General features: G+C 42.5%; 1 protein-coding gene across 1 annotated transcript in view; it reads left to right on the top strand.

Moving 5' to 3' along the window:
- Nucleotides 1–19,261, top strand: part of LOC111588286 (voltage-gated potassium channel subunit beta-2-like) — a 49,364-nt gene extending 30,103 nt beyond the window's left edge. The window contains exons 12-15 of the mRNA XM_023298568.3: nucleotides 1,541–1,635; nucleotides 14,861–14,981; nucleotides 15,331–15,419; nucleotides 18,248–19,261. Of these exons, the coding sequence (XP_023154336.1) occupies nucleotides 1,541–1,635; nucleotides 14,861–14,981; nucleotides 15,331–15,419; nucleotides 18,248–18,337 (395 nt within the window). The 3' untranslated portion in view covers nucleotides 18,338–19,261. The remainder of the gene's footprint in view (nucleotides 1–1,540; nucleotides 1,636–14,860; nucleotides 14,982–15,330; nucleotides 15,420–18,247) is intronic.
- Nucleotides 19,262–25,141: the final 5,880 nt, after the last annotated feature.

The raw sequence follows: 25,141 nt of genomic DNA, 5'->3' as shown, positions 1-25,141 counted from the left end.
TTGAAAACTGCATGCAAACTCAAACAGGCTGTTCATCAGCTGATCAAAAGTTTACAACCATAGCCTTTAAAAGGCAGAGTGAGTACCCCAACCGTTCTTGTTGATAACCTCAAAAATTCGTTCAGGCATACTTGATGCAAGTGTTTCCAGGAGGCTGGTGGGAACGTTGCTCCATGTGGTGAAGATGGCTTCATGAAGGGCATCCATGGTCTGGAACTGACGTCTGTTTTTGTAAAACTCCCTTGTCATCCATCCTCAAATGTTCTCAATTGGATTTAGATCAGGGGAACATGCAGGATGGTCCAAAAGAGCAACATTATTCTCCTGGAAGAAGTCCTTCATCAGGTGGGTGTTGTGAACTGCAGTATTGTTCTGTTGAGAGACCCAGTCATTACTGACCAGACAAGAATCCTCAGTCTGCAACATACACTGCAACATCTCCACATAGCCAGCTGCCATTTGACGCCCCTGCACTGCCTGCAGCATGATTGTTCCATTGAAGGAAAAAACACCCCACATCATGATGGAGTCTCCTCCACTGTACTGCATAGAAAACATCTCCAGTGGGATCTCCTTGTCATGCCAGCAACGTTGGAAACCATCAGGACGGTCCAGGTAAAAAAAAATTCTCGTCAGAGAATAAAACTTTCTTCCACCTTTCAATGTCCCACGTTTGGTACTCCTTGCAAAGTCAAAACGGGCAAGTTTGTGGTGTGGGAGGAGATGTGGCCTTTGAAGACACTGTTTGTTCTTTAAGCCCATCAGCAAGGGCCATAATTTGGGTCGAGTATCAGCTTGTGTCTTCATAGACAGCCCTTCAGATCCTTCAGCTCAGCGCAGTTGAAATTTTTTGGGTTCTGGATCAGGATCATTTTAGAAATTTACAGTGTCTTACTGCATCCAACCACGGCAGCAATGGTGCATTGCAAGAGGCCTTGCTTGTGCAGCTTAACAATCCTGCCTCGTTCAGAGACAGTAGACCTTTTTGCCGGTGCCATCAGGAGGTCATGACAGTGTGAATACCAGACGAAGATGACACAAAGGCCAGATTTCTGTGCAGATTCTGCCTTTTAAAGGCTACGGTCGTAGACTTTTAGTAAGCTGATGAATAGCCTGTTCGAGTTTAAAAGCTGTTTTCAATAAATTCCCTGCTCTCTATTTTTTTTGTCTCTTGCTCCTGTTCCTTGTTTTTGCATTTTGAAGTTCTATGAACAACCTGGTTGCGATCCGCCAGTGCGAAATGTGAATCCTTGCAATTTTTCTCCCAATCTTAAGATTTTGTTCAGGGGTGTATTATGTTTTGTATTTAGAATCAGTCATGCTAATGCTTGATCTTTTTTATGAAACTGTCATGGTGGGCTGCTGTGTATGTTAACTTTGCACACTTCACTGACTTTATTTCAGTTTCAGTTCTGTTTGTTTGCTATGTTGGCCTTGTCCATCCCAGTCCCCCATATCATGAAACTAGAAATAGTCATTGAACATTAGAAATTTGCTGTGTATGATCTGGTGCATATCAAGGCCTGTTTTGGACATGCAGGCATTGGAGCTATGACATGGTCTCCATTGGCCTGTGGGATCATCTCAGGGAAATATACCAGTGAGATCCCCGCTTATTCACGTGCATCGCTTAAGGTAACACCCTTACTTGTCCTACAACAGATTGTATTGCATTCTATTGTGTCACATCTACTTTGTTTAATCTGCTTTATACCAAATTCTACTAGTAAGCACACTGGAGATAAAACAGCTAAAAGATACACAGATGCAATTAATAGCAAGTAAATATTTAAGCACAGGTGGAAATCCAGGTAGCGACTTTCTTTTTGGCCAGGCAGTGTATATTTTTGCATCATCAACGCCCCTGCTATGTGAACAAGAGACGGTCAGTCGGTGGGTTAATCACAGTGATGATGTGCTTCTTTATGACCCTCTTTATAGCTTTCATCACTAGAGAAGTAAGAACCACAAGCCTGAGGTCATTCAAAGTCTTAAAAGAGTTCTTCTTCAGAATGGGGACCGCTGTGGAGTGTTTCCATAGCTAACTCTGTCGCTGTCAATAGATCTTTGAAACAGGAGCTGAAACACACCTCCCAGCTGCTCTGCACTGCACCACAGGACATGACTACTGATGTTGTCTGGACCTGGTGCTTCTTCTCTGGACAAGAAGGAGTTGAGGTCATTGGGGATGGATGCTGGGTGCTACCTGCCACCTGGATGGTCCTGTGGATGGTGGGAGTGGTGTTCACAGCAGCCATGTTTTTAATCCTGTCAAACTGAGCGAAGACTCCCTTGAGTGAACTTTTCCTCCACCTTGCTCTTATACTTCAGCTTAGAGTTTTACCTCCCTGTTGATCTCCTTTTTTTCAGATTCATTGCCAGTGTAGAATATTATTTTCTTTTTGTTGAGAATTTCCTTGAGGTCTTTGATTATCCAGGATTTGTTGTTTGTGTAGATTGTTGCTTTTTTAGTGGGAATAATATTGTCTACACAGAAGGAGATCTACGAGGACACTGTGTCCACTTGCTTGTTAATGTTGCTGGAGGATACCTGAGGTCCATTTCACGAAGCAGGTTCAACAAACTCTGAGTGTAACCCTGAACTCTGAGTTGATCTACTCTGAGATTAGGAAACTCTGAGTTTTTGGTTTCACAACGACTGATTTGAGTTGGTTAAATCAACTCTGAGTAGTTTCACCTGGAGTTAAGCGCGTGCACCACGACTCTGAAAAGCCAGTATCAATGGAGCGCCGATTCGACGAGTCACCATGGCAACGGGGAAGCGGAGGACTACACCGCTTGAATTGGAAATCTTAATGCGCTTATATAGCGAGTTTGACCACGTTTTTAGAAAGAAGTGCAGCACCGCTGCAGCTGCAAAAGAGAGGGAGACGGCGTGGGAGAACATTGCTGCCCGGGTCAATGCGCAAGTTTAAATCACAATAATATTACAAGGGAAAACTGTTTGAATAGTAGCCTATTAAGTTATTTCATTTAGGTGCAATCCTGCAGGGGAGAAGCACATGTGGCAGGAGGTTAAGATGAAATATAAAAACATTTTTAAAATAGGTAAGAAGTCGGCATAATCTAATGGAGCTACCTCATTTTGATCATGTTTTACATTGTAAAGTAGCCTAAATATTAAGTGGCTGTTTGACTGTGCAGTGGTTTTATCCCACACACAGCCTAAATGTCTGCATCCATATCATGTTCTGTTAAATAATTAAGCCTATTTAAACTAACACAGACTTCTACTCAGCCAACTATATATATATATATATATATATATATATATATATATATATATATATATATATATATATATATATATATATATATATATATATATATATAATCACACACAACGCACAGAGCCTTAATGGCTCTGACAGGTTTATGTCCAGGGAAAACCACAAAGATGGGTAAAAGCCATTTCAGGGCCAGACACACTTTTCTGACCGTCCTGCATACAGTTGTCTTACTGAAGTGCTCTGCATCTCCTACATTATATAAAAAAACTTCCATTTGCAAAGAACCGCAGCACAACACACAATATCTGCTGGGATGTGAGAGCATGACTGCGGTTGGTGATGTTGTAAATGTAAGGACGGATTAGGTTGTGGATGTAGATTATGGACTGTGACGGGAAACGGTACCGTTCAAAAAGAGAACTGTCCGGAAATGCGAGAACATCTATGCGTGGTCTGATAACAATCTCCTGACGAATATTTAATTCTCAGCGCAGTAATTCTGCTCCTTCATCTACTGGATCGTTAATAAAAGGGAGGAGATTTTTACAAAATTGTGTAAATTAGCTAAATATATATAATGTAACATAAGTGATTGCATAAATATTCCCTGACTTTAACCCTTTGATGCACAACATGGGTCAAAAGTGACCCATATCCAATGGAAAATGGATATCTCCTGACCTATGCTGCACATCAAAGGGTTAAAGGGGTTGATTTAATTCAACAGATCTCCAGCTAGTTAATGCAAGCAATGTCACAATTAATGAAATGGAGATCACCCCGTCTGCTGCTGATATATGTCAGTAATTGTACCATGAAAACACCTGTATCTGGAAGGTTCAGTCTCTGGTTCATCGGTATTCCTGCTACAATTGCAACATGAAGACAAAAGAACACTCCAAGCAACTCAGAGAAAAGATCATTGAAAAGTATAAGTCAGGAGATGGCTACAAAAAGATTTCCAACTCACTGGACATCCCACAGAGTTCAGTTAAATCCACCATAAACATAAGGAAGGAGTATGGCACTTGTTTAAATCTGCCTAGAGCTGAATGGCCGGGCAAATAGAAGATTGGTAAGAGAGGTCAGTAAGACACCTATGACCACTCTGAAGGAGTTAAGAGCTTCAGTGGCTCAGATGGGAGAGACTGTACATACAAAAAATGTTGCCTGGGTTCTTCACCACTCAAAGCTGTATGAAAAAGTGGCAGAGAACAACCACTGTTGGAAAAAGCTCAGATGAAATCTTGCATGGAAGTTGCCCAAAGGCATGTGGTAGACTTCAAGGTCAAATGGAACAGGATTCTTTGGTCTGATGAGACAAAAACTGAGCTTTTTGGCCATCAGGCTAGATGCTATGTTTGTATGTATATGTATGTTTAACACCAAAGACTGCACATCACAACAAACACACCATCTCCACCATGGAGCATGGTAGTGGCAGCATCATGATGTGAGGGTGCTTCCTCCTGGAGGATAATCTGAATCAATCCGCAACACAACTATGACTTGGGAGAAGATTTATTTTATAGCAAGACAATGACCCCAAGCATACAGCAAAAGCTACACAGCAATGGTTCAAAGACGACAAGGTGAATGTTCTGGGGTGGCTAAGTCAAAGCCCAGATCTCGATCCAATCAAGAATTTGTGGCTGAAGTTGAAAAGAGTTGTTCACTCCCGATTCCCAAACAACCTGACACAGCTTGAGCTTTTTTGCAAGGAAGAATGGAGAAGAACTGCAGTGTTCAGATGTTCAGGCTGACTGAGACAAATCCACACAAACTCAGTACTGTGATTGCAGCCAAAAGTACGTCTACGAAATACTGACCTGAAGGGTTTGAATATTTATGCAATCATTTACTTTACTTGATATATTTTTAATTAATTGATATGATTTTGTAAAAATCTGTTTTCACTTTGATATTAAAGTAGTTTTTTGGGGGTTTTTTGGGTTTTTTTGCAAATTCTTGTCAAAAAAGCCAAATTATATTGACCATGATTTCCTGTACAAAAGGAACAAAGGGGTGAAACATTCAAGGGGGTGAATACTTTCTTACAGGCACTGTATATACTTTGCAAACTCCTCCTTGAATCTCCTCCTTCTGCTGGGAAGTCACAACCCATTCTTTCTACAAAGACCAATCAGATCATCTCTGCCACTGTTGTGTTTTTTTCCACACCTGGGGATTGTTGATCTAATCAAGGCAAGTTTTTTAATCACCTCATTTCTTAAAAATAACACCAACAGTGCAACTCATTGTGCAATTTTCAGGTGAAATCTGTCGCTCCACGTGTAGCCCTCAGCTGAAGCCTGTGGTCCTACTTGCCCCACCGCATGCACCCAGTATCCTTATGCTGGCATGTCATGTCTTTTTACTTCAATCTTTCTTATCCTGGATAATGCACTCTATAAGCTTTATGTGTTGTGGTCACACAGGCTTGTTCAATTTATACATGAATTTAATTTAAATATATTTCTCAGCTTTACCATTTGTATAGTTTAAAATCCCACGACAGAATTCCCTGAAAGATAGAAGGGTGGAGGGAGACAGCCAGAATTTCAATGTCAGTGTAGCACAGCTCTTCTCTGACGAGAACCGCCATGTTGTTTTCCTGTGGTGCTCAATGTCTTGGTCAAGTCTTAAAGTGAGGGCGAAGCTATCAGTGAGCAGCATGTCCTTATCATGTCACCTTGTTTCTGTAAATGCAAGAATTGAGACAGTCATATATTCATACTTGTGGTTAACATTGGCTTTTAGCTTGTCTTTTTTTTTTTTTTAGCTTGTCTGTTTTCTTGAGCAAAGAGTGCACGTTGGCCAGGATGATGAGGGGAGTGCTAAGTGTTTACATTTCTCCCTCTTCAGTGTGGCTCTAATTTCATGCTTTTTCTTGTTCACCCTCCTGGGTACCTTCGTTTTTCAGACAGGACACTGTCACCTTTAAGCATTTACTTTGGAATAACACGAATTTGTGTTTTGTGGTGATTCTGCTCAAGTGATGCTTTGGAACAATCTGAGAAAGCATGATACAAACACTCCCTGAGATCACAAACACCCCAGCAGAGCCTGAGATTCACAGTGTTTAAATGAACACAGTATGAACACAGGAACAAGGAGTCCAACTTAAATGGTCCTCATTATACAAAATCCAATTTCCATAGTTTTAAGGTACAATTATGAACAATGTGTGTTTTACAGTCCCACCAAATATGGAAACAAACATTCCCTTAACTCTTTCCTTCTCTACGGATTAGAAAGTCTGTCTGTCAATTAGCAGTTTAGATTCGCACCTTGTGGAGATGCCATAACAAGATGTACACTGCTCCCAGCTGATTCAATTCAGTTCAATTTTATTTATATAGCGCCAATTACAGTCAAATTGTCTCGAGACGCTTTTCAGAACCCATATGCTTGACCCCCAGAGCAAGCCAAAAGGCGACAGTCACAAGGAAAACACCCTTTAAACAGGGAAAAAAACCTCGAGCAGAACCCAGTTCTAATGTGGGGGGACCCATCTGCCTGCTGGCTGGGCGGGTTGAGAGGGACAGAAGAGGTAGAAAGGTAGAGATAGAGGGGTAGAGGTAGAGATAGAGGGATAGAGGTAGAGAGGAAGAGATAGAGGGTTAGAGGTAGAGGGTTACAGTTGGTGGGAGAACAACCACACATCTGAAGCATCCAGCTCTGGGACCAGGGACACTCGGAGAAAGGACACAGGGAGAAACAGAGTTAGTGTAATGCAATAATGGTATATATAGTAAATACAAAGGTAGTTAGAGAAGGGCTCAGTGCATCAAGAGAGGTTCCCCAGCAGCCTAGGCCTATAGTAGCATAACTAGGGGCAAACTAAAGGGACGTCAAGAGGGGAAGTCAGTTTTGAAATGAAAACACCAGCTCACCCCGTCAGGGTCCCCCAGTCAGCCCTAACTATAAGCTTTGTCAAAAAGGCAGGTTTTAAGCCTGGTCTTAAAAATAGAGAGGGTGTCCGCCTCCTGAACCCAAACAGGGAGCTGGTTCCACAGGAGAGGTGCCTGATAACTGAAGGCTCTGCCTCCCATTCTACTTTTAGAGATTCTAGGAACAACAAGTAAGCCTGCAGTCTGAGAGCGAAGAGTTCTGCTAGGATAATATGGTACTATCAGGTCTTTAAGATATGATGCAGATTGGTTGTTAAGGGCTTTATATGTCAGAAGAAGGATTTTGAATTCTATTCTAGATTTAACAGGAAGCCAATGAAGAGAAACCAATATAGGAGAAATATGATCTCTCTTGCTAACTCCCGTCAGTACTCTGGCTGCAGCATTTTGGATCAGCTGTAGATGTTTCAGAGAGCTATTGGGACAACCTGATAATAAGGAATTACAGTAGTCAAGCCTAGAAGTAACAAATGCATGGACTAGGTTTTCTGCATCACTCTGAGACAGGATGTTCCTGATTTTCACAATATTTCTCAGGTGGAAAAAGGAAGTCCTACAGATTTGTTTTATGTGTGAGTTAAAGGACATGTCCTGGTCAAAGATAATGCCGAGGTTTCTCACAGTAGTACTGGAGGCCAATGTAATGCCATCCAGAGTAACTATATGCTTTGAAAGCAATTTTCTAAGATGTTTGGGGCCAAATACAATGACTTCAGTCTTGTCTGAATTTAGTAGTAAGAAATTATAGGTCATCCAGGTCTTTATATCCTTAAGACAATCTTGCAGTCTGCCTAGCTGATTAGTTTCATCTGGCTTCATAGATAAATACAATTGAGTGTCGTCAGCGTAACAATGGAAATTAATACAGTGCTTCCTAATAATATTGCCTAAGGGAAGCATGTATAATGTGAACAGTATTGGTCCTAAGACAGTACCCTGAGGAACTCCATGATTAACCCTAGTATGCTCAGAAGAGTCATTGCTGACATGCACAAACTGGAACCTGTCTGATAAGTAGGATTTAAACCAGTCCAGTGCTGTCCCTTTAATGCCAATAGAATGTTCTAGTCGCTGTAATAAAAGTTTGTGGTCGATTGTATTGAATGCTTCACTAAGGTCCAACAAAGTAAGTATAGAGGCCAGTCCATTATCTGACGCTATGAGAAGGTCATTAGTAACTTTCACCAGAGCTGTTTCTGTGCTATGATGCACTCTGAAGCCTGACTGAAACTCTTCAAACAAGCTATTCCTTTGTAAATGTTCACATAATTGATTTGCAACTGTTCTTTCCAGAATTTTAGAGAGAAATGGGAGGTTAGAAATTGCTCTATAGTTGGCTAAAACATCTGGATCTAGAGTGGGCTTTTTAAGTAAAGGTTTGATTACAGCAACCTTAAAAGCCTGTGGTACATAGCCCGTTACTGCAGAGAGATTAATCAGATCTAACATTGAGGAATTAATTAAAGGTAAAGCCTCCTTGAACAGTCTAGTTGGGATAGGATCTAAAAGACATGTTGATGGTTTGGATGTAGAAACTATTGAAATTAGTTCAGAGAGACGTATGGGAGTAAAACATTCTAAATATCCATCTGGTCTTCCAGCCAATTCTAAAGCATCTGTACTCGATGATACATCTGTGACATTTGTAGGAAGGGCCAGATTAATTTTTTCTCTAATCATAATAATTTTATTTGTAAAGAAGCTCATAAAGTCGTTACTGCTCAAAGCTAAAGGAATACAAGGTTCAACAGAGCTCTGACTCTTTGTTAGCCTGGCTACAGTGCTGAAGAGAAACCTGGGGTTGTTCTTGTTTTCCTCTATTAAAGATGAATAATATGTTGTTCTGGCATTACATTCCTTATCTTCTTCCTCTCTACCACTGACTGAACAGAGTAGATGCAGAGGTGTGCTGTGGCACTCTTGGTAAAATTGTAAGAGCTATGATATTGAACCTTATAAAGGAGGACGTCTGTGTAGTTTCTCATTCATCCAGGTCATGGCTATCCAAAGGTGTTTAAATCAATCCAACTGGACTTTAAGAAGGTTCCTTGAAGATGTTTCACCTCTCATCCAAGAGGTTTCTTCAGTTCTGGTGGTGGTTGATGTTGCCTCAGCTTATAACCTCTGTGAGGTGTGGTCAGTGCTATTCATATTCCGACGACCATTGCCAAGGCCCGTCTGGCTCCTCAATGATGGTCGTTGGGAGCCAGGGAGCCTCCAGTCTCGGGCAAACAAAAACACAAGGGCAGAAGAACTCAGCTGGAGACAGAAACCAGGGTGTCCAACTGCAGATAACACACAAGACAGATGGGTGAGGAACTGATCAGACAGAGAACTTACCCAACCAGAGAAGGATGTCCTCGCCAAAGGATTAAACTTCGCCGTCACCCCACAGCATTTACCGGTTGTGGACCTCATTACGGCCACAGAGTCAGCCATCAATTCAATTCAATTCAATTCAATTTTATTTATATAGCGCCAATTACAGTCAAATTGTCTCGAGACGCTTTACAGAACCCGTATGCCTGACCCCCAGAGCAAGCCAAAAGGCGACAGTGGCAACACCCTTTTAACAGGGGAAAAAAACCTCGAGCAGAACCCGGCTCTAATGTGGGGGAACCCATCTGCCTGCTGGCCGGGCGGGTTGAGAGGGACAGAAGAGGTAGAGAGGTAGAGATAGAGGGATAGAGGTAGAGGCGAAGAGGTAGAGGGATAGAGATAGAGATAGAGAGGTAGGGGGGGACACAAGGACCATAAAACGCACAGTATAATACATGCATGATAAGACAGATGATACATGCAAAGTACAACTAACATGGAAACTAATTATAGTTTACTGCTATGGTGTACGGCTCTGGCATTAAATATACTACATATATAGCTGGTGGTAAATTCAAAAATATGTAGATGAGCAAATCAAGTATAGTAAGGGCAATGCAGAGTAGATTGGTGGAAATGGGCAGCTGGAGGTGAGAGAACATCCACACATCTGAAGCATCCAGCTCTGGGACCAGGGACGCTCAGAGAAAGGACACAGCCTATCCTCAACAGAAGCAGAGGGGCTAAGGCTAAAGGTAACAGCAGCCCTTTCTGAAGCTAAGGTCCCCCCTTCCAACCTCTCCACCCAAGAAAGGAAGGCAGTGACGGCACTGAGTAAGGACCAGAACATTGCCATTTTTCCAGCAGATAAAGGAAGATGCACTGTGATCCTGAACACAACGGATTACCATACCAAGGTAATGTCTTTACTTAGTGACAGCAGCACTTATGAAACCCTGAAGCACGACCCAACCAGCAGCTACAAAAAGAAGGTTGTGGATTGCCTACAGAAGCTACAGAAGGAGGAAACAATAAACCACTTGCAATACCATCACCTGTACCCTGTAGATGCCATTCCATGCATATATGTTCTCCCCAAAATTCATAAAGAAGGAGCCCCCCTCAGACCTATCATCAGCAGCATTAACTCTGTCACCTACAACATCTCTAAACATGTAGCCACCATCTTGGCCCCGCTGGTGGGGAAGAATCCCCACCATGTACAGAACTCCTTGGACTTTGTGGAAAAGGTGAGAGGACTGAGATTGGATACAGATGAGACCATGGTATCCTACGATGTCACCTCCTTGTTCACGTGTTCCCACAATGGAGGCGGTGGAAACAGTGAGACAGCGGCTTTTACAAGACAACACCCTCAGCGACAGAACAAACCTCAACCCAGACCAGATTTGCCAACTTTTGGACCTCTGCCTGAACACCACCTATTGCCAGCACAGAGGGAGCTTCTATAGGCAGAAACATGAATGTGCCATGGGCTCGCCAGTGTCTCCTATTGTGGCCAATCTGTACATGGAGGAAGTGGCACACAGGGCCCTGACCTCATTCAACGGAGCAACGCCGAGCCACTGGCTCCGATACGTGGACGACACATGGGTCAAGATCAGAATTCAGGAGGTGCAAACTTTCACCGAACACATCAACTCTGTGGACAGCAACATCAAGTTCATCAGAGAGGATGTAAAGGACATCAGTTTGCCCTTTTTGGATTGTGAGGTTCACACAGAAGAGGACAGAAGTCTGAGTGTTGGGGTATACAGGAAACCAACACACACGGACCAGTACCTGCTTTTTGACTCTCACCACCCACCGGAGCACAAGCTAGGGGTCATCAGGACCCTGCAACTCAGGGCCGACAAGTTACCCACCAGTACCCAAGTCCAGGAAAAAGAACACAAACACCTGAAAGGGGCACTGAAAACTTGTGGATATCCTGATTGGACCTTTGTGAAGGCTCACACAAGATCCAGAAAGGAGAACAACCCCGTGAGGACTGAAGAGAAGGAGAACAGCTGAAACAACAGAGTGATCCAGTATGTGTCTGGACTGTCTGAAAAACTGAGGAGGATCTTCAACAAACACCAGATCCCTGTCTTTTTTAAGCCAAATAACACCCTCAGACAAAGACTGGTCCACCCAAAATACCCCACACCACACAGTCAGAAGAGCAACCTAGTGTATGCAGTTAAATGCAGCAAGGAAGGCTCAGATCTCTACAGAGGGGAAACCAAACAGCCACTTAACAAGCGAATGGCTCAACACAGAAGAGCCAATTCCTCAGGACAGGATTCGGCGGTCTTCCTTCACCTCAAGGAAGAGGGACACTCATTTCAGGACACCAATGTTCAGATTTTGGACAGGGAGGAAGATGGTTTGAGAGAGGTGTGAATGAAGCCATCCATGTTAAAGTGGAGAAGCCATCTCTGAACAGGGGGGTGGTCTGCGACATCATCTTTCGCCGATTTACAATCAGGTCCTTTCAAAACTCCCCAAAAGAACTACTCAGCAGAATGACTCATGTGAAGTGGCTCATGCTAATGACCACCATTAATGCTAATGGTGGCTAACCAGGGCTCAGTGAAACTCGCATTTCAACGACCCCCATTGTCACTCCCTGGCTCCCAATGATCATCATTGAGGAGCCAGACGGGCCTTGGCAATGGTCGTTGGAATACGACTAGCACTGACCCCACCTCACAGAGGTTATAAGCTGAAGCAACATCAACCACCACCAGAACTGAAGAAGTCTCTTGGATGAGAGGTGAAACGTCTTCAAGGAACCTTCTTAAAGTCCAAGGAACCTTCTTAAAGTCCAGTTGGATTGATTTAAACAACTTTGGACATAAAGGAAGACGTTGGGGAGATCTGTAGAGGCTGGTGTAGCAGCGATGTGGTAAACGTGGAATGGGCAGAATGAATCAACACTCGCTCAGTTATAAAGCATTGTAAGTGGGTGGGCTTGGACTAAAGTAGTAAACGTTTGGACAGAAAAGGGCCTTGTTCCACATTGACTCTGTGCCTGTCTGAACTAACGCAAAACTATGTTTCAGACAGGACATTTCATATTTTGCCATTTATTTCGGAATGACATGCATTTGTGTTTGATGGTGACTCTGCTCAAGTGATGCTCTGGAACAATCTGAGCAAGCATGACACAAACAGTCCCTGAGATCACAAACCTTGAAACCTTCGTTCCCAAAGGGTTAGGCAATCAAAAAAAGAAGGAAAATACATAATTGGGAAGTAACTGAAACAGGACATGGAAAGCACACAGAGACAAACAGCTGATGGAACACTGAATATAATACTGACAAAACCCAGACTACAGATGACTGAATTTGGCAGGATGGGGTTGGGAAGGCACAGGCAGGAATCTGTATGGTGGTGAGTGGTGTGTGTGTGGAGAGAAAAGTCCAGCAGTAAAATGGATCCAATGGCTTTGGTCACGGAAAAGACATGATACATGCAGTGGAATCCAAACTGATAAACTAGTGAAGGACGAAGCTGGGGATGTGGTCAAAGAATGTTTCTGCGATGACAATCTGGCACCGAGTGATTGTGTGAATCAGGGTTTTATAGAGAGGAGTGCTGGTTAGGAGCAGGTGAGCAGCTCCAGCACAGGGGTTCATATTTGTGTACATAGACTGAGGGAGAGAGGAAGGAGGAGGTGAGATTGCAGCAAACCAGGACAGAGGCAGGGACCCTGAAAGTTTGCGTGTCCTCTCCATGTGTGGGTCTGTTCAGAGGCCAATTCAGATATGTGTGATTTCCAGAGAATTATGGTGCCTCATTAAAAAAGAGGATGTTAGTTTGCATCCAAGACCCTGTATCCATGCAGCCTAAATGACATCAATTTTACCATGTGGAGCCAAATACCCAATGACTGAATTCTACAAGAGACCACAACACATAGCTCTATAACATCAGTAAAAGAGCACACTGATCAGACGTAACAGTATGACCACCTGTCTAATATTGTGTTGGTCCTCTTTATGCTGTTAAAACTCCTCTGACTCAGTGGGGCATGGACACAGGACCTCCGGGGATGCCCTGTGGTACCAGGATGGTGGCAGTGAATCCTGTGGGTAGCAAGGAGGGACCTACCTAGAACAGGCTTTTCCTGGCACATCCCACATGCTCAGTAAGATTTGGATGTGGGGAGTGTGGAACCCGGGTGAACACCTTAGCTCTGTCATGTTCCCCGGGCCACTCCTGAACAGTTTTTGTGATGTGTAGGGGTGCATTGTCCTGCTGACGGTGGCAACTGGCATTAAGGACTGCTGTTGCCATGCGGGGTGGGAGTTTCGGGGTTGCTTGACCAGCAATGCTTAGGTGAGTGGTACATGTCAAACATCCACATGAATATCAGGACTCAAGGTTTTCCGCAGAACTTTGCATTATAACAAGATGATCGGTGTTATTCACTTCACCTGTCAGTGGTCATAATGTTGTGGCAGATCAGTGTACATATTAAGGCAGATCTATGCATACCCATGTTTACTGTTGTTACAATAGCTGTGAATGTGGATGCCACAGTCCATGAATAGGAAAGCATTCTGATGTGTGCGTTGCTAGCTAGAGGTTTTGTCAGTACAACTGATGTGCAGGTTCAGAACAGCTAAAGCTTCAAATCTGAAAGGCAATCTTTGCCGTGGAAGTTTCTGATGCTTCAGGTCTGAGGAAACCAGTCACTCCTTTGTTCTCTGCAGAGTTAGCACCTCAGCGTTAACATGCTCTGTTGCTCGTGTTGCTCCTATTGTAGTTAATGGCCAGACATTGTGTTGTGGCTGTTGGGCTAACTGAACTCAGTTACACTCAGTTAGAACCGTGTTTCTGCTAACGAGGGACCTCCAGGCAGGCTTTCGAGGGAACAAAGTTTGGTGCATCTCTCCTGGCCGGAGCCGGTGAGGGAGACAGGACTAAACAAGGGGAGAGAACCAATGAGGAAAGACAGTTGAGGTAAGAGAGAGAACAAAAGGTGCACTGCAGTTTTGTTCCCATTCTGTGGGTGGGAAGTCCAGGTGTCAGGTTACCTAAGGAGACTGGATGAGCATTGTGACCTTTTACCTTTCAAAGTAAAAGTTCAGTTTAAATCATAAAAATGAATGAATTCATCAATGGAAATTCAATTCAGCATTTTTTTTGTTTTTGTTATATCTTCATTTTTGAATATAAAAAGAGCAAATAATACAGTTTCAGATGGGTTGACACTGATACATTTATTTTCAGTTTAGACTTTAGAATTGCTCGTCTTGTTACAAAATAGCTTACTAAAAAAATTTGTTATTATAGCTATTCTTACTAGAAGTCATAGTCTTGCCTTTGATCTTGACCTCTGTGTTGTGCTGTCTGCAACAGGGTTACCAGTGGATGAAGGACAAGATCCTGAGTGAGGAGGGACACCGTCAGCAAGTGAAGTTAAAAGAGCTACAGGCAGTTGCTGAGCGACTAGGCTGCACTCTGCCACAACTGGCAATTGGTAAAACAAATGTGTGGCTCTGTCTTTATGTCTATCATATCCTACTACGTACTTAATATTTTTTCAACAGCACTGCCTGATGTTTCTGTTCTAAGAGCTTTAATAAAATTAGTTGTCTTGACTAATTATAGCAAATTGTATCCATAGGTACGTTCTGTGGTCACGTTAAACAATGAAGAAAAGTATAAATGTCCTCCACTGCTATTTTTTATTCATAAAACACGAATAAATGTGCGACGACTAAATTTCAGCCTTTAATTCCCTAGCCCATATTGTAGTAAGGATGACTTCACAACAGTGGCTGACGGACTGCATTCACAGGTTCTTTCTCTGCTGCAAATTCCCACAGCCTGGTGTCTAAGGAGCGAAAGGGTGAATTCTGTCCTCCTGGGAGCTTCCAAAACGGAGCAGCTGATGGAGAATATCAGAGCAATACAGGTCAGAAAGCATACAGGCAGCAGGTAGATCCACTTTGTGAATAGTCCTATAACCACAGCTAACATTAAACAATATATTTTTAGTTCTGATAATTCCTCTTTATTTGGACTTTTGACAGAAACTCCAACGGGTGTATAATGAACACATTAGATCCACAGCCTCAACTCCCACATTGTCACTGCATTACAGTCCTTACAACAAGTGTAATGCAGTAACAGCATACAAATGCTGTGTGACTGTGACTAACCTCAGTCTCACACATCAATCCAAGCTCCTACCGATCCACCCCACCTTTCAAGATACGTGTTAGCCTGTCCAGTCCTGTGCCCTTTGTAGGTCCAACAAACAGAAAGGTGTCGAGCTGCCTTTACAACAGCAAACCCTTTCTAAATTTAAACCTTCAGATCATACCAAGAACTAAATATGTTAAGAAATATTTATTCAGCAATGAGTATGAGCCTTATAGTTTAAGCCTTTAACTAGCCCTTGCCCAGCTATTTTCTTACAGTCATTAAGTACTGATAGTTGCTGTGTGACACTTAGGTTTACATAAGGAGCAGTCAAAACACAGAGTAGGATACAACATTTTTTGAGTCAGTTTTTGTGTTATTTTTTCCATCCCTACCGCTAAATCTTGCCTCTCTTCCAAAGTCTCTTTCACAGCTCCCTACCTAAAATCTCTGCAGTCTAAAATGTCTACAGCATTCACTCCTCTCTGTTCTGCTGCTATTACAGATAGGTCTGAGGTAATCACACACCTAAACACCAAGACTCTCCAAATGACTCACCTTTGTTGTCAAGTCGTAATATTTCACAGTGTTCTACAACTTATTGTAAATTGTGTTCATTAAAACAGAAACATTTACAAACTATAACAGATCACAGTTTTTCTAATTCCTTTTCTAAACACAAACCACCCAATTCATTGTTGATAATGACCCTGTTCCTATCACAGTGGTGCAATAAGGGCAATGAACGACTCAGCATCTCAGTAAAAACCCAAAATTTTAAGGACAAGGTTATCTTTATTATCCCCTAGGGGCAATTTGTCCTACAGTCAGAAGTACACCACAGTGGTACACAATTTCACCACACTCTAAAACCACACAACAGACCAAAGATATTACAGCACAATGAAATAATATATAATAAACACAAATAGATTAAAATAGTAAAATCATCATCAGTCATAAACCAAAGAATATGATGATGGAAAAAAATATAAAGATTATAAAATCGCATGGTGCTGTTTAAAATGACAATGGTAGCAGAGACAAATGACTTTTTAAGTCTATTGGTCCTGCATATGTAGAGACTATACTTGCAACCAGAAGGGAGCAATTTAAACTCACCACACAGCGCGATGTCTGCTCTCAGCCAAGACTGACCGCGCCTTTTTTAAGGTTCTGTCTTTGTAAAGCGATAACATATTTCTCAGGTCAGTCCCTGCTATTTTCTTACTAACTTCTTCAATTCCTTTCAACCTCTTCTTCTTTTTCAGGGTAACTGGCCCAAACCCGTAGATAAAAGCAAAAGTTAAAACACATTCAATGAAACAAGAATTAAACATTTTCATAAAAGAGGCTGGACACGCACTGGACTCGTATAGGTAAAAATCCAATGGTTTGTCATACAAAAAAGCACAATAATCCAGCAAAGGTATCCAAAACATATAGGCAAGTTTGGTGGTCAACACAGGCAGGGTCAAAAACACAAGAAGTACTCGAGATCACAAAGGTAAAGGCTGGGACACTGGGGACAGAGTTTTGAGTTCTTTTGTTCAGACATAGCATAATTGCGTGATGATGGCGGATTTTGACAGCTGGCATTTTCGGCACACCCAGTAGAGCAGCCAGATTCACCGGGCCAACCATGCCCACGTCATAATATAATGGCATGTCGTGGTGAGCCCAACGGACCCGACCACCCCACCAGGCATGCCTCACCCCCCACCAGCTGACACGTCACACGCTGTCAGTGAGACGCTTCTAATGAAGGCGAGAGCTTTTGCCGAAATTGTCAAGAAGGTAATCAGCATCTATCTAATCATGCTATGTCTGAACAAAAGAACTCAAAACTAATGTATTAACAAGAAGACATGATGAATGTTTTTGAGCAAATATTCCTGAAGTCAAGTGTAATGAAGATCATACCACCTTGCAGTAATTCAAAAGCAAAAGAAATTAGATGGGGTACCTGTTCTTGATAGTGATGGTGTGAAGTCCACAGTGGTCTTTGTAGGGCCAGTGACTTGTCCTTTTTGTCCAGAAAGAAAAAACAGCTCCCACAAGGGATGATGAGGGTCTGTGTGTTTAACACGGAACGTGAGTTTTACCAAGTTGGTGTGGTGGGTCATTCACCAGAAGAGCTTTCCAATGAGGGCTGTGATGTCTAAGGGCTGAGTAATGGGAACAGAGTCCAGGTGAAGCTCTCTGTCAAAATTAGCATCGACACCAGATTCCACCAACACCACCTGAGAACCAGAAGCAGAGGGACAAGGCAGAGTTACAGTCGGCAAAGAGTGAGAGGGGGTTTCAGTAGTATTGGCCAGACTCACCAGGACCCTCTTTTTCGCTTACAAGCCCTCCCTTTTATCACTGAGTTGAGCATGTTCTCTCTCTCTCTCATGAAATTGTTTGTTGATTTTAACTGGATTTTAACTTTATCAGGACAGGTTGGTGAGCAGGTTGAGATGAGTTAGAAGTGAAGAAGTGGAAGTAAAGGTCTGCCTCAAGGATGTAGTCAGTCAAAGCCTGCTTCCCTCTCTAGTTGAGATTAACACTACTTTGAGAAAATGCAATAATGCATTCTTTCTTCTCATTTCACAGGTCCTTCCAAAGTTATCACTGTCCATTGTATCTGAGGTAAATGGCATCTTGGGAAACAAGCCCTACAGTAAAAAGGATTTCAGATCTTAGAACCACCTCTGATGCATTGTTGCACTATCCACGTTTTTTTGTAAAAGCAGCCTTTGAATGAGAGACATCAACACACATGAATAATTTGTAGAAAACTGTAAAAAAAAAAAAAAAAAAAAACTTCAAACTGTTTATAAGAAAATGCACAATCTGCTTTGTTGATGATGTTTGCAATTTTGCCACTTAATGATACAAAGTTTTGTAAACTACACTATACCACTAAACCACAAAAAAAATCAGTTTGAGTTTAGCTGCAACATGGTGTACCAAACCAGACTTCATCACAAAGTCTTGTTTCTTCAGCATGTTGCATATGTACTGGCATGATGGATTTGTTGTCTTTATGTCAAATTAAACATGTGTTGCGCAACATATGAAAAGCTATGACCAAGAAATCGTGTGATTCATTAGCATTTTCAGTGTAATAACATCACGCATGCCTTAACTGTAATATTTTTGGTACTTGTATTTGTATTTTGTTTTACTCATTAACTGTTGTCAAAGTTCAAACTTTTGATCTTGTTAAATTAATTCATGTTAATCTCTTGGTTTTGTCAGGCAAAGTTAAATTTAATCTACCTTTAGTAATTCTGTGTGGTATTTTATTAAGTTGAACTCAATCAAGATCTTTACTGTGACCATCTGTAATAGTCATTCTGTTGGGAAAGCATGAAGAGTTCACACATTCCATCATGGGGGTCCCGATGCTGCAACCAGACTGTATCTGTTATGCAATCACCATCAAAGTCATTTATCAAAGGTTGCTGAATTGTGGCACATTCATTGAAGAGCCAACTGTCTACAGCTATGACTAAAATGGATGTAGCATTTGTTCATCGTGTACACAATTTTTGTTGCATCATTCCTGGTAGAGTTGCATTTGAGAATTTTAACAAGTTTAATAATTCATGGTATATTTTTGGAGTCTTTTGTTCATCATCTTATTAGAAATTTTGGTTTGGTAAAAGTAAAAATGTCCTTTTTTTCAAATCTAGCTCCTGTTAATAAGCAGATTTATTGCTTTTCAGATTAATCACAAATGACTGTTATACACAGTGCCAAAGCTTATTTGTTTTGGCGTCACTGTTCCTCAGTTGTTACTAGATTTGGGGCAGTTTCTTCAGGTGGAAGTTTAAAAAAAAAACATATCTCAGCAAGACAGGTCAATTGAAATTATTAATCTGGATTATACTGTTTGATTTGTCAGGATATTGGAATTTGAACATGGTGTGATTGAGAGACAAGAACATAAAAACCCACACAGAAGTTCTATTTTACTTGTGTACACATTTACTTCTAACACTAAGCACTGCAGTAGACCCAAATGGGAAAGGGAAAGCAGGTATACAAAGTTCAAATTGGTGAATAAATGACTGATAAAGTTCTGGATTATTATAAGTGACCTGATGTACAGATTAGGTTACTGTTACCTGAGAAGTAAAGATTCAAATCAGCAGCTCTTTTGTGAATTGATTTCTAATGTTAGAAAATACCCAGGTTTAAGCAAGCTGATGGAGTGTTCATTGGCAGAGGACTTGGAGAGTCCTCTTCTTATGTTATAGAGTTGGATTCATGCCAAAAACTGAATGTTCACTGTTTAGAATACATAAATATGAAACTGTCAGGTGTAGTATGAGCCAGAGTCTGGGTATGGTTAAGGTCAAACAGTGGAGATCTCGTTACAAATTGGTGTCATGTGGGGCTTTCTGGACCGCTTGTGTGGCCAATTACACTGATTGCAGAAGTCTGGGAGACATGGACAAAACTTTGAACTTTAAATGTTAACAGATTCAAACAGTTTCATCTTAGAATAACTATTATTTTTAAGTTGAAGTGATGGATATTTGATATTGTGTAGAATTAAAAACAACTATGTGAGATAGACTGAGAATGTGAGAATAATTAGCGTTGAAATACAACCTTAAAGCAAAAGAAGTGACTGATTAGTGCAACTGCAAAATAAGGCTTGAAACGTCTTAATTTTAGCCATGGACTGTGTTTAATGCAACATGACTCCATATAGTAAGGGAAAAAAAACAAGACATAAGACTTCATATTGATAGGAGTGCGTACGAGGGCATCAGCATCAGCTGTGGAAACTGCAGTTTGCTCAGAACACAGCATGTCTGGCTGGGCCAATGTCAGCTCGGGAAATGGAATGAATGTTTAGATTTAAAAATTACAGAATACAAACATAAAATATCAGATTCTTTCCAAGTCAGGGGTTATTAGAGGTAAAACCAGAACTGAAAATGTATTATTTTAAAAATTGATTACCAAAATTCAACCCATAAACCCCGCCCCCCGGCGTTACATAACTTGAAACTAGGGGTTGAGTCTGAGGTTGTGTGTGTGTGTGTGTGTGTGTGTGTGTGTGTGTGTGTGTGTGTGTGTGTGTGTGTGTGTGTTGGGGGGGGGGGGGGTGTCAGCCATCTGGGTTGGTCCGGAGGAGGAGGAGAAGGGGGGGGATTGGCCGGGGTCTTCGTTCCTTACCAGGGGTTGACATGGACCGTCACCACGGTCGGTCAGAGGAGGGGAAGGAAGGAAGGAAGGAAGTAAGTAAGTAAAGTTTATTTATATAGCACTTTTCACAGAAATGAAGTTCACAAAGTGCTTCACAGTAAAATCGATCAGCGAAAAAACAAGGAGTGACACAACCATAAGCACAAACACAGAAAACAAACAAAATTGTCACAGCAACACCACCTAGCTAAAGGCTTGACTGAAAAGCCAGGTCTTCAGCTGTCTTTTAAAGGACTCAACAGAATCTGAGGTGTGCAGAGATGTTGGCAAAGCATTCCATAGCCTCGGGGCCACTACTTGAAAGGCTCGATCCCCTCTGGTTTTAAAGCGGGTATGGGGAATGACTAGCAATCCTTGGCCTGAGGATCTCAGAGAACGTTTTGGTTTGTAGAAATTTAAAATATCAGAAATATAGGCTGGAGCCTGTCCATTTAGAGCTCTAAAAGTGATAACTAAAATTTTAAAATGAATCCTAAAATGAACTGGGAGCCAGTGAAGTTCTTTTAAAATGGGAGTGATGTGATCTCTTTTTTTAGTGCGGGTTAAGAGCCTTGCAGCAGAGTTTTGAACAGCCTGTAGGCGATGAAGTTCTTTCTGGCTCAGACAGGTAAAAAGGCTGTTACAGTAATCTAAGCGTGAGGAAATGAAGGCGTGGATGATCATTTCAAGCTCCGCTTTAGACACCAGAGCTCTCAGTTTAGAAATATTCCTGAGCTGGAAAAAGCAGTTTCTAATTAAATTTTTTGTATGCTGCTCCAGAGACAAGGCAGAGTCAAAGACAACACCCAGATTACGAAGACTAGACTGGATGGACGAGCCTAAGGTGCCTAAGTGATGCCTAATCAGGGGAATCCTATTTTCTGGGGCAACAATTAGTGTCTCAGTCTTATCTAAGTTCAATTTAAGAAGACTTCCAGTTAACCACTGATTTATACTGGTCAAACAGCTGGTTAAGGAAGACAGTTTATGCAACTCAGTATCCTTGAAGGAGCAGTATAACTGGATATCATCTGCATACAGATGGTAAGAAATATCCTTAAACTGACTAATTAACTTTCCAAGAGGGAGAATATACAATAAAAACAAAATTGGTCCTAAAACCGAGCCCTGTGGTACCCCACATGTCAGGTGTGCCGTTTCAGAGAGAATCTGATTAGCAAGGACACAGAAACTTCTGTCAGAGAGGTAAGATGTAAACCATTTTATGACAGAACCAGACAACCCTACCTGTTCAAGTCTATTTATCATTATGTTATGATCAACAGTGTCAAAAGCAGATGACAGGTCCAATAAAACCAGAACCATGTATTCACCAGAGTCAGCTGCCATCATAATGTCACTGGAGACTCTGATCAAGGCCGTTTCAGTAGAATGATTCCTGCGGAAACCCGACTGAAATCTGTCAAGAACATAAAATTTTTCTAAAAACGCAATGAGATTTTCTGCTACCACTTTTTCCATTATCTTAGACAGAAATGGAAGTTTGGAAATAGGCCTGTAGTTTAGAGGTAGTGAGGGGTCTAGATTCGGCTTTTTAAGTATTGGTTCAACAACCGCATGTTTAAAAAAGCTGGGAACCACACCAGTTGAGAGTGAAACATTTATCAATTTCACAATTGTGGGGCCAATAATGTTAAAAACAGTATTAAACAACTTCGTAGGGAGAACATCTGCAGGAGATGAGGAGGGTTTCATTTTCTGAAGCAGAGCAGTGATATCCTGTAGGGTCACAGGGCTAAAGGATGACCACTTACAAGACAAAGATATACCAAAGTCAGCATTTAAAGAGGACAGTGGAAAAATATTCTCTCTAATGTTCCTGACCTTGTCAACAAAAAATTGAAGGAATTCATTACTGTCTGCTTGACAATACACAGGAAGTTTAGGAACAACAGGTGAAACAAGTGAGGTAATCGTGTCGAATAGGACTCTAGGGTTTTTCTTATTTGAAGAGATAATTTGTGAGAAATACCGGGTCCTGGCAGCTCTCAACATTTCATTTAAAGAGGCTCTGAGTTCCTTTAGGTGGAGTCTGTGGACCTCAAGCTGTGTTGACTTCCACAGCCGTTCAACCTGTCGACAGTTTCTCCTAAAAGAGCGGATGGAGTCATTTACCCAAGGTTGAGGTGCATTTACTGGTGCAAAGCTGGATTTCACTGGTGCCACTCTGTCTAAAATAGCTATACAGTGACTATTGAAAGTTTGGGTAAAAACGTCAGGGTTGTTAATTTCCATCAGTACCTGTGGAGCAAACAAGGCTGAGAAGCCATCTGCAACTTCCTGATTAATAATCCTCCTTTCAGTTTTCAGTTTCACAGGGGGAGAAACTGTGGGGAAGTCAATGTTAAAAAGCACACAGCAATGATCACTGATGTGAAAAGTCCTTCACACACACGTTCCCAACATTTAGGCCAAGTGAGAAGACAAGGTCCAAGGTATGACCCTTAACATGTGTTGGTCCAGAGACATGCTGAGTAAAGTTAAAAGAGTCAGTGATGGATAAAAAGTCAACAGTGGAGTTACATGTGACATCATCAATATGAATGTTAAAATCCCCAATGATTAAAACCCTCTCCAGTTTAATAATTGATGATAGGAAGTCTGTAAAATCAGTAAAAAAGGCACCCACAGGGCCAGGAGGGCGATAAACTAAAACACAATAAAATGTGTTAAAAGACCCGACTTTTATCATCTGACATTCAAAGGAAGAGAAAGGTTCAGAGTTTACCAGCCTGCTCAAGAAGCTGTCATGGTACACAATGGCAAGACCTCCACCACGGCGCGCCGTCCGAGGCGTCCCGATAACGGAGCAGCCAGGTGGACAGAGCTCCTTTAAATGGAAAAACTCCTTTTCCCTCTGCCACGTTTCCACCAGGAACATAAAATCCATACGTTCACTCACAAAAAGTTCATTAAGAGTGAGGGATTTGTTAGAGATGGAGCGAGCGTTCAGTAATGCCATCCGAATCCCCGATGACAGATCAGCTGATTCCACCGCTGGATGGAGTGGCACTGACAGCAAACACCTGTTGTGGTCACGTGGTTTCCAGCTGGTCCGAGTACTCAGTCTCTTGGGTGGTCTGTTTGTAATAACAGCTGGAATAGGATGATGTGGTGGTGGAGAAGATGCTGAAAAAGGCCAGCAAGGGGGGCTAGCGCTAGCAGTAACAGACTGGGATGGAGCTGAAGACGGGGGCTCGGGGGAGGGTGTGTGATGAGTGAGTAGTCAGTCCTGTGGAAGTGATTGAACAGCGTGTTGGATGTTGGCCGTTAGCACTGAGCTACCTAGCTTGTTTGGAAGTGTTCCATCTGAGCGGTAGAATGACGGGCGGTTCCAGAAGAGGTTGAAGTTGTCGATGAAGCCCATGTTGTGTGTTCTGCAAGCCGAGAGGAGCCAGCTGTTCAGACCAAGGATCCTACTAAAGAGTCCGCATCCACGGTTGAACGGAGGAATTGGTCCACTGATGAAGACAGCCTTGCCACAGGTACGCAGACACTGGAACAGTTTGAGGTACTCTGACTTTGTAATTTCTGACTGCCGGCGGGATGCATCCACGCAACCGACGTGAACAATAATTCTCCGGACTGTTGAAGGGAGTGACTGGAGAATTTCAGGGAGTTTGTCGAGGATGATTTGAACTGTGGCCCCAGGGAAGCAGCGCGTTATTGCATTAAAGAAGCGGATATTTCTTGTGATAGAGTCCCCAATTATTAGCGTGGTTGGAAGGAAAAGAGGCCGAGGCAAAAACGGGTACGAGTTTCCGAGGTCGGCGAATGAAGACGGTGATTTTGAGGGTGATTTCGGCTGCGGTGGTGGAGCGCCGGCTGGCAGAGCGGCAGAAGCAGCGCGCTGCGGAGCTGGTGTAAACTGTGGCATGGAGCGACGGCGAGCTCCGGGAAGAGTTGAATGATTAAAATTGTTTTTGGAAGGTAGGGACAGTGACGATGGAGTTTGGGATCCATTTGCCAGGGAAGGAAAGTCGTTGAGGTCGAGGATGTTGTACTTATTGTCCAGCTGGATGCTATGCAGCGGTACTTGAGGGGGCTGTTTTGCTCTCCGGTGACGGGGAGCGACCAGGGTCCAGGACGCAGGCTCGCATGGAGTGGAAGTGGCGAGAGTCTTCGGTTTGGCTCCCTGCCGAGCCCAGGTGGCGTCCAGTTCGGCGATCGGTGGAGGGACGGCGGCTGCCAGATCGGGTGAGGAGACATCAGACGCCGGTAGGGAGGCAGCCACAGCTGGAGCGGCCTCGATGACGGGGCTGGTGGACGATGTGAACTCCG

This window comes from Amphiprion ocellaris, chromosome 8 (assembly GCF_022539595.1).
Source record: "Amphiprion ocellaris isolate individual 3 ecotype Okinawa chromosome 8, ASM2253959v1, whole genome shotgun sequence".
NCBI classification, from domain to species: Eukaryota; Metazoa; Chordata; class Actinopteri; family Pomacentridae; genus Amphiprion; species Amphiprion ocellaris.
The sequence above is the reverse complement of the archived record's forward strand: the minus strand, read 5'-3'. Positions and strand labels throughout refer to the sequence as shown.